The sequence below is a fragment of the Cebus imitator genome, unplaced genomic scaffold (assembly GCF_001604975.1).
Source record: "Cebus imitator isolate Cc_AM_T3 unplaced genomic scaffold, Cebus_imitator-1.0 Scaffold332, whole genome shotgun sequence".
Taxonomy (NCBI): domain Eukaryota; kingdom Metazoa; phylum Chordata; class Mammalia; order Primates; family Cebidae; genus Cebus; species Cebus imitator.
The window spans coordinates 1,880,269-1,889,710 of record NW_016107647.1 but is presented as its reverse complement, the minus strand read 5'-3'; the positions used below and the strand labels follow the sequence as shown (position 1 = coordinate 1,889,710).

Sequence of the window (9,442 nt, the reverse complement as noted above, 5' to 3'; positions counted from 1 at the left end):
CTCCAATTCAGACAACTAAGCCATCAAAGGAGAACCCCAGGTTCTAGAGGGATCTGTAGATGCCCATCAGAGACCAGGACCAAGTGGTCAGGGAACCTGACAAATGTCCGCTCTGTGGCTAGAAGCTTCTGGTCTGCGTCACCACCGACTGTGCCGCCACACTCTCACTTACTGCATGATGCAAATGAGCCATGTTTCCATTCACAGAATTCAGCTCAACCACAACATGTGCACACAATTAGGAATGATGCCTTTTCTTAAACATAAATGATTGTCTCCTGTACCCTAGTGAGTTTTCACAGAAATCATTAGCATTTCGGCAAAAGACATACACAGTTTTCCGTTTGCCCTGCCCACAGGCAAGATGTTACTAACATTACACATTGCTAAGTGCTTAGAAAGTGCTAATATTATTACCCTGGTAATTAGTATCTATAATTCCAAGGACTTTTTATATATATACACACACATACTATTCTCTTAGGTTCTTTCAGTTTTCTTTAATGCTAGTCTCTGACGTTAGAAAACCTTTGTTTTTTGCCCTTTGAGAATTTCTAAATATAAACTGAGTTAAAAGATTGTTTCAAAATCTGCTGCTTCATCAAAAGGCATTAAAACATTTCTTGTCAGGAAAGGATCCTACTAGTCTTAATTGCTATTGTCTGGGATTAACAGATAAGGAAAAACCAGACAGGAAATGGCTAACATATGGAAATATTTGCACATACCAAAATACCACTACTTTACTTTTCTTTGTATGTGAACGGTCCTGGGAGGATTCTTTTGCTCCTTGGCAGGTGTGTGGTGTGCACTATAGACTGGCTCCGGTGATCTGGCCATTATACTCTGCTGTCTCCATCTTGAGGATGTAGGGGATTATGCTGTCTATCGAAACATTGCCAATGAGACCAGTAAAAAAAAGTTCTTCTGTTATGTTGGAGCTCATCAGCCTGAGTGCCGGCAGGCGAACGAGGATCCTGGCCAATCTGTAAAAGAGAGAGTCATTGGAAAAGGAGACTATTTGGTGCCCTTCAACCACAGCTCAGCACAGGCCCCTGGGGCCCTGTCTGAACTGCACAGAATCAAACCAAATGCATCCATCTACCCACCTCTCTTTTCTGATTTCAACAGTTCCTTTTAAAGAAATTTATCATGAGAAAAAACCAAACAAGTGAGTACAAAATGTATGTACACCCAAGACACCTCTGTTCCATGGGGCTCCTGCAGACTGAGGTCTGTGCAGGGGACACACTTTGGGGAAGGTGGGCCTGTGTGTCTTCCCATGCTGTCAATTTTGTTCCAATGTTTATTTTAGGGGGATATGATGGGGAGGGAAATACTTTACTTGAAAGGGTCTCACAAATTCATGTAGCTTCCGTTAGGTCAGAAGCTGTCACAGGAAAGCATTCTTCCATCCTTGGCTGAAAAGCCTGTCAATGCATTCTGCCCTTTGGCAGATCTGAAAACTTTCCTGTCTAAATCTCCATGAGAAAAGCTAATTTATATATATATATATATATATATATATATATATATATATATATATGGCTACACATTCATTACAAATAATATCGTTAATTTTCACCCAAATAAACTTTTTTCCATCAGTTTATCTGAAGGTAAAATGACTTTATACAACTCATACACTCCTTTATAGGGGTCAGGTTTGATTTCTGTCAATGAGAACTTTTCTGTCAAGTACTCTAGCACTGCTGCTTCAATGGATACTGACAAGAGGAGCAGACCTTTCAAACTATTCTGGATAAGGCAATCTCCATGAGAACTCAAACCTCATGTACAGTGTTAGCCCCGGAACAAGCCATACAGCATCTGCTCCAACTTTTCCAATTAAAGAATAGCAATCTGAGGCCACAGTCACAGTCACACAGCAATGCCATAATCAGCTGCAGTCCTGGCCCTCCTGCTGGCACTCTCTACGCCGCCTCTAGAATTCGAGAATTCTCTCTAGCTCTTGGGAGCTTGGAAAAAAACAAAACTCAAGAATTAGAGTGTGATCCAATGGAGGCTCTATCAGGCTGCTAAAAATGGAAAGGCTAACATAACTTATATTTGAAACTACAGACTCAACCACACTCTTTGCTGCCCCAAGCAAGAGCGTGTACCTAAATGACTCACCGGTAGGTATCTTCCGAGTAGGTTTTCTGAACATAGTCCTGCAACTCCATCTGTGCCTTTTCTTGGAATTTTTCAATCTGGCTTGTGCTGGTCAAACCTGGATGATCTGAAAACAGAAAAGTACCTCCAAATTCCCTCTGAATTTGAAAAGTCTCACTTGCAGACTTCTTAGTATTTTTAGTCAAACTTCTGCAAACTTCTCAAGTATTAACAAACTGAATTCAAAGACTGATCTAGTTTAGATATTATTAGAATGCTGGGTTTTCCTGTTTTCTGCCCAGGCCTGAAGTTCCTGGGAGGGGGTCGGGGACCCTGAGTAGATGCCAGCCTGAGCAGTCCCACCTGGTTGGTTCCAGACATCTGGCTTCCTACTACCCTAGAAAACATAGTTTTAAAAACTATCACATAAAATTAGAAATTGTCATTTACTTTCTAAATATTTAATTATATAATTTGTCTCAATTTTATTAGCTATTTTGTTGTTAGTGAACGGAGGGCTGGGAAGGAAGAGGAAAAGGTTAAGTTGTGTCCAACCCCTACTGTGAGGTCAGCAGTCAGCCTGAGTGACTTCTTCAGAGGCCTTGAGAGAACAGCTGAGGGAAGTGAGGCCAGCCCAGACATCCTGATCGCTGCCTCTTCATCTCCTGTGAACATACCTTTTATCATGCTCTGCAGCAGCTGCTGCTACTGCTATACACATTCTGTGCAAACAGGCAGAGCTTCAATGTGTACTGGATTATATATGCTAATAAAACTTGGAAACTCGTAAGAGCCAAAAACAGAAAAAAAAAGGATATCGGGTGGTAGCACACTTTTGTATGCTGTAGTCTTGTTTGGCCAATGGTTTAATTAGGACACAAATCTATTCAGTGCGTGACATCAGGCACTGGGAACATATTTCTTTGGGGCTGTAAAGGCAAGAATTAACAGCATTTATGTATTTATGTTATCTAGCAAAACATCTAGGTCACATATAATCTGCAGGGCTCTTTCTACACCACTGATGACAACATGTTCATGTTCAGAAACATCAGTAGATACAGGTGGAAAAGGGTCATGCATCCCCACTGCATATCTTACCGGGGCTAAAGAGAACTATAGCTTTAAGGTATGCATACTCATAGCCGTCTATATCCAGCTTCGCCATGCTGTTACAGAACTCTTGCAGCTTCCAGATGTGCTCCATGACTTGCTTTATCCGGTCCCCAGAAAGTTTATCTAGAAACCAAGATCACAAGTCTCTGAGAAAGGTGGGTAAGAACAATAAAACTAGCTTATTTGAGGGCCACAGATGGAAAGAAATGGGACGATTTCACATTTAAGAATAAGTAATCTCAAGATGAACAAGAGCTTCATCTTCCAGCTGCAGTTGAAGTGACAAGAGGTATGCAAAGTCTGCTCCAATATGGGTTCTACCTCGATAATGAATTCCTAGACCAGTGATTCTTCCTGGCCCTGCTGCCAGGCAGCTCCCTTGGCCTGAGGCAGGATGCCTCAGCCTCCCGAGTAGCTGGGATTACAGGTTCCCGCCACCACACCCAGCTAACTTTTTGTATTTTTAGTAGAGATGGGCTTTTGCCACGTTGCCTAGGCTGGTTTCAAACTCCCGAGCTCAGACAATCTGCCCACCTCAGCCTCCCGAGTAGCTGGGATTACAGGTTCCCGCCACCACACCCAGCTAACTTTTTGTATTTTTAGTAGAGATGGGGTTTCTCCATGTTGCCTAGGCTGGTTTCAAACTCCCGAGCTCAGGCAATCTGCCCACCTCAGTCTCCCAAAGTGCTGGGATTACAGGCATAAGCCACCATGTCCGGCCTTTTATTTTTGGTATTTTTAGTAGAGATGGGATTTCACCATGTTGGCTAGGCTGGTCTTGAACTCTTGACCTCCGATGATTCCCCCGTCTTGGCCTCCCAAGTGCTGGGATTACAGGTGTGGGCCACTGTGCTTGGCCTGTGCCCTTGTTTTTGTACTTACTGTTTCATTTGGAGCAAGCCAGGGACCTTATCAGGGCCTCAGTTCCTCCATATGGAAAAATGAGGTAATAGTCCCTAATTTATAGGGTTGTGAGGATCTTTGAACTATTATACATGAGAAAAGTAACCTATCAATGAAGACGAAAATATCAGCTGTGATTATTCTGAAAAGATCACCACTAAATGCCTATCAAGAAATTGACCTTTTCCATTTTTTTCTTCATATTAATTATATGAAGAGTGCAGTGTGGCAGAAATTTACATATTCTGACTGATAACGGTCCTGTAACATTGATTCATTCATTCATTCATTGAGATGGGTTCTTGCTCTGTTACCCAGGCTGGAGTACATGGCAATGATCACAGCTCACCATGGCCTCAAACTCTGGACTCAAGCAATCCTCCTGCCTCAGCCTCCTGAGGCCTGGCTAATGTTTTGTATTTTTCAAGAGACAAGGTCTTGTTATGTTGCCCAGGCTGGTCTCAAACTCCTGGGCTCAAGTAATCCTCCTGCCTGACTTAACAAAGGATTACAGGCATGAGCCATCACGCCCAGTCCAAAGGTTCCATAACTTAAAAGTCAAATTACCCTCAGCCTATGGATACTGTGGGACACTGAGACTAGCCAATATGCTATGGTGCCAGCCTGGGTCAACAAAGATGTCTTTGACATGCGCCTCCAACCAGGGCTGGGCTCTGCTCCATGGCCACCAGGCTAGACCAAGACACACCCCAGCCCCAAGTCCCTGGACCCTACCTTCCTGGATGCTGTTCTGCAGGTGGTTGACGATAGCGGCTAGGATGGTGGAGAGACTCATGACCTGGGCACACTGGGCCAGGCCGAGGGTGAAGAGCTCATTCCAGCAGGCCCGCACCAGGCTGGTGTTGCAGTCCTGCCTGGGGATATAGAGATGAGGCTGAGTGTGGTATATGTTGGCATTTCTCCAAGGTTGTGGGGCATGCAGGCACTAAGTCCCAGCATTTCCCAAACAGGTAAATTGAGCAATTATTTGCTGAAGTGCTATTCAGGATCATTCTCCAAGAAAATGACGAAATCTATGACTAAGTCTATGAATGTTGTAACTAAAGTTTTTCTGATAATCAACTATTCTCTTAAAAAACATTCTTTAGACTTAAATAATGAGAAATTTTAATAGGTATGGCCAAACCATCATTTCCTACAGCCTTCTAAAGCCTCAGCATCCTGGCTCTGCTCTGCTCCAGGAGATGGTATCAGTTACTTAGGTCCTTCACCCAAGGTCATTAAGAGGCTGCAGGGCAGAAACATACCCTGCATACCTTGTAGGGCAGGAGGCAGGCTCTGTGCTGGAGCTGAGACTGACGCAGGGAGGATGGGGGTCCAGTTAAGGCCGCTTCCAGCCCTGCCCTGGCTAAATTCTACTCAGGTTAGTCAGCAAGGTTGGCGTATCATAAAACACTACATCCTTATTCTCAGAAATCCCAAATGGCACTCCCTCACCTGTCTCAAGATTTCAGGAGGTCAAAGAAACTGGGCTGTCTTGACAACGCTGTTTTCTCCAGTTGCCTCAAGGGTGGCCCAGCCACAGGAGGGCAGTGAGAACCAGGGCTACTGCACTGTGTCACTCCCAAATGCCCCAGATTTACATCTAGCATTTTACTATGATCACTGCCCTGGACATTAACTTATGAAAAACAGTACATGAAATGTAACTAAAACCACTTTAAATGTGGTAGCACACTTTATCTAGCCCAGGCTGAGAAATTGGAGGAAGTTCCAAATTACCCAACTAGAAAAAGTATACTCAGGGAAGTGGGTGGACCACGTTTTAACTCCAGTTAAAAAATCTCAGGTACCTACCAGTACTAATAACTGTAGACTGTGGTGTTATTAAAAAAAACAACTGCCTGAAGTTACACCACCTACCACGTGGTAGCAAGGGGTAGGCTATTCTCCAAAGAGCTAACAATGAAACTCCTAATACTTGTTTAGCAGTCATCACCTGTCTAGTTCTCCCTGGAGAATGAGACAATTCTGTCTGCCTTTTCTTTAATAATGGAAGGAGGTGACCATTCTAACAACTACTTAGGACATATCCCATACCAACTGACCACAGAACCACACTGCCTTCTGCTGAGTCCCTTGCATGCCAGGCACTGAGCTTTACAGATCTTAAACCCATGCAAGGCTTCTACAATGAGAAACTGGAGGCTCAGAGAGGTACAGTGACTTGCACAAGGCCACACAGCTGACAAGGGCTATTCTTATGGCCCGACAACCAGGTCTGTTTGCCCCAAACCCAACAGTATAACCTACTAGACAACCCTGCCCTCCATTCTAGTGTTTTCCACATATTACCTAAGGATGGTTACTCTGCAATATGCATTAACTCTCACAGTATTTCCATTTTTATATGGTTACTTATCTTTCAACCAGACTGCCAGCCACCTGATGACACGATGGCAGTTACATGAGCTACACAGCACTTGGCACACTGGCAGAGCCAATGTTGGGATTTAGAGGAGAAATAAACACAAGTAGTGCTCAAGAAAGCAAGAAAAGGGGGGCTTCCTGCAGAGATGACACCAGGGTCTGTACTACTCAATGTGACGGTTGGCACTGTGGCTTGTGAGAGAATGTAAATCAGTGTTTGAGGAAACAGCTGATTCACATTCACTTCATGAAAGCTAGGCACAGTTCCCGACCTGGCTTCAGTTTGAGAGTCACACTGTGCCACAGCACAGTGCGAGGGACTACCCTTGCCTTCTACATTCTTCTCTATCCTCAGCTCCCAGTACCAAATCCTTGGTGTACGTAGGAGACTCCGTAAAGGTTTAAGGAACACTGCAAAACTGGCAACTGGTAACCCTGTTACCAGTCCACTAACTATACTTAAAGAAACTCGGAGTCCTTTGAATGAGGTTATAGGAACAGTCAAACTAGAAGAAGGGCCCTCAGAGTTCTTCCAGGTCATTCCTAGGGAGAGGAAGGCCCTCGTCCAAGGATACATGCAGAGAAAAGTGGCCACTTACCCAAGTGCCTGAAAGGCTGGGATTGACCGAGCCCAGTGCATTGAGAGGAACAGCAGACGGGACGCAGACTCACAGATGTAGTGCACATTGAGGTACTCTGGCATCGGGCTGGGCATTGTAAGCTGGAAAAGAGAAAGCACATGGCATAGGAGGTGAAGGAAGGACAGGCGATGGCTTTGTCTGTCAACGTGTATCCCTGTCATGCTTCAATAACAGTGGCATCTAGAGTCACTCTCTGTGAAGTCCCCTGCAGTGGGGGCTTGCATAGACTCCCCATGTCTTCTTGCTCAGTGAACTAAGGGTCTAATGGGCCTTGGAATGTGGTCCATAAGCCTAAGGCGATCTTCCCAGCCAACTCACACAAAAACATACTCCTCAAGTCTTACCTCGGCTAAATTGTTATTTGTTCTATGGCAACTCCATTTTGACCCATAGGTTAAGGTCTAAATTAAATCTGGGGAATAGGGGCCAGGTGCAGTAGCTCATGCCTATAATCCCAGTATTTTGGGAGGTTGAGGCAGGCAGATCACCTGAGGTCAGGAGTTTGAGACCAGCCTGGCCAACATAGTGAAACCCCGTCTCTACTAAAAATATAAAAATTAGCCAAGTGTGGTGGTGTGCGCCTATAATCCCAGCTACTTGGGAGGCTGAGGCAGGAGAATCGCTTGAACCTGGGAGGCGGAGGCTGTGGCGAACCAAGATCATACCACTGCACTCCAATATGGGTGACAGAGTGAGACTCAGTCTCAAAAAAATAAAAATAAAAAATAAATCTGGGTAATGGGCTAACTTCATGGGTTAGCAGGCACTTTGGTAGATGGTCTTAAGATAGCAGTGAGCAACAGCTAAGCAGCACTCGTGGTAGGGGATGATATCCCATGATTAGAATGTTGGGCTAGGCTCCAGTAATTTCATTATCTAGAAGGGGCTCCAATGCCTTTGAAGCTGGAATTGTACTGGTGACCTGTTTCTTAGGTAACTTTGGTAAACTAGGAGCAGGGACCTAACTTCCTAAGTGACTCTAGTAAAAAAAATGCTGGGTCAGGCGCAGTGGCTTTTGCCTGTAATCCCAGCACTTTTGGAGGCCAAAGCGGGAGGATTGCTTGAGGCCAAGTGTTTGAGACCAGCTTGGGCAACATATTGAGGACCCTGTCTCTACAAAAAATAAAAATAAAAATTAGCTGGGCATGGTGGTGCATGCCTGTATTCCTAGCTACTTGGAAGGCTGAGGCAGGAGGGTCACTTGAGCCCAGGAGTTCAAGCCCAGGAGTTTGAGGTTACAGCGAGCCACAATTACCTAGACTTCAGACTAAATGAGTATTTGTTAAAAAAAAAAAAAAATTGGGGAATTAGGACGACTCAGCAGTCTGGAGACCTAGAGACTGAGGGCTTCAGGTGCCCTCTGAATGTCCTGTAGAAAAAGCAAGACCAGTGAAAGAGGGCACGAGGAAGACCCGTGAGGCCTTAACAGCACTCTTCAAGGGATCTGCTTTCTGTGGCTCTAGAGGGCATAGTAGTCAGGATCAATGGCTGGCTGCCTGCTTGTTGTAGATTTTATATGAGCGTTTCTATGACACAGAGAAGAGACAAAAGGGCCTGCCTGAGCCCACGGGGCAGCCAGGCTGTCACAGAAAGGCAGGGACAAAGCAGTCAGAACAGCAGTTACCCTCAGCAATTACCAATACGTCAGCCTGTCTTAGCAATGATGGGCCACGCCTCTTCAGGGTTACCTTCAGAAACAAATGGCACTGCGAGCAAAGGACAAGTGAAAATACTTCATAATGCGACTATCATTCTGGAACACAAGATCCAGCTTGAAGTCATAATATCAAATGCCACAGTTCGCAGATGAGTTCACTCCAAGGTTTAATTTTTATTTTTTGATACAGAGTTTCACTTGTTGCCCAGATTGGAGTGCAGTGGCACAATCTTGGCTCACTGCAACCTCTGCCTCCTGGGTTCAAGCGATTCTCATGCCTCAGCCTCCCGAGTAGGTGGGACTGCAGGCGTGCGCCTCCATGCCCGGCTAATTTTTGTAGTTTTAGTAGAGATGTGATTTCACCACGTTGGCCAGGCTAGTCTTGAACTCCTGACCTTAAAAGTGATTAAGTGATCTCCGTGCCTTGGCCTCCCAAAGTGTTGGGATAATAGGTGTGAGTCACCGCACCTGGCCCCAAGGTTTGATTTTTTTTTTTTTTGAGATGAAGTCTTGCTCTGTTGCCCAGGCTGGGGTGGTAAAGGGGTGCGATCTTGGCTCACTGCAACCTATGCCTCCTGGGTTCAAGCGATTCTCCTGCTTCAGCCTCCTGAGTAGCTGG

At 45.0% G+C, this 9,442-nt stretch overlaps 1 protein-coding gene across 7 annotated transcripts in view; it reads right to left on the bottom strand.

The window, feature by feature from the left end:
- Positions 1-482: 482 nt before the first annotated feature.
- Positions 483-9,442, bottom strand: part of NR2C2 (nuclear receptor subfamily 2 group C member 2) — an 84,138-nt gene continuing 75,178 nt past the window's right edge. For 6 of the 7 annotated variants that reach the window (XM_017505069.2, XM_017505071.2, XM_037730124.1 and 3 more), the window contains 5 exons: positions 7,125-7,246; positions 4,870-5,009; positions 3,217-3,354; positions 2,137-2,242; positions 483-986 (listed from right to left, as the gene is read on the bottom strand). In XM_017505069.2, coding sequence (XP_017360558.1) covers positions 812-986; positions 2,137-2,242; positions 3,217-3,354; positions 4,870-5,009; positions 7,125-7,246 — 681 coding nt within the window. In that variant the 3' untranslated portion in view covers positions 483-811. Of the gene's footprint in view, positions 1,482-2,136; positions 2,243-3,216; positions 3,355-4,869; positions 5,010-7,124; positions 7,247-9,442 lie in introns of all 7 variants that reach the window. The other variant, XM_017505067.2, reaches the window with a different exon arrangement.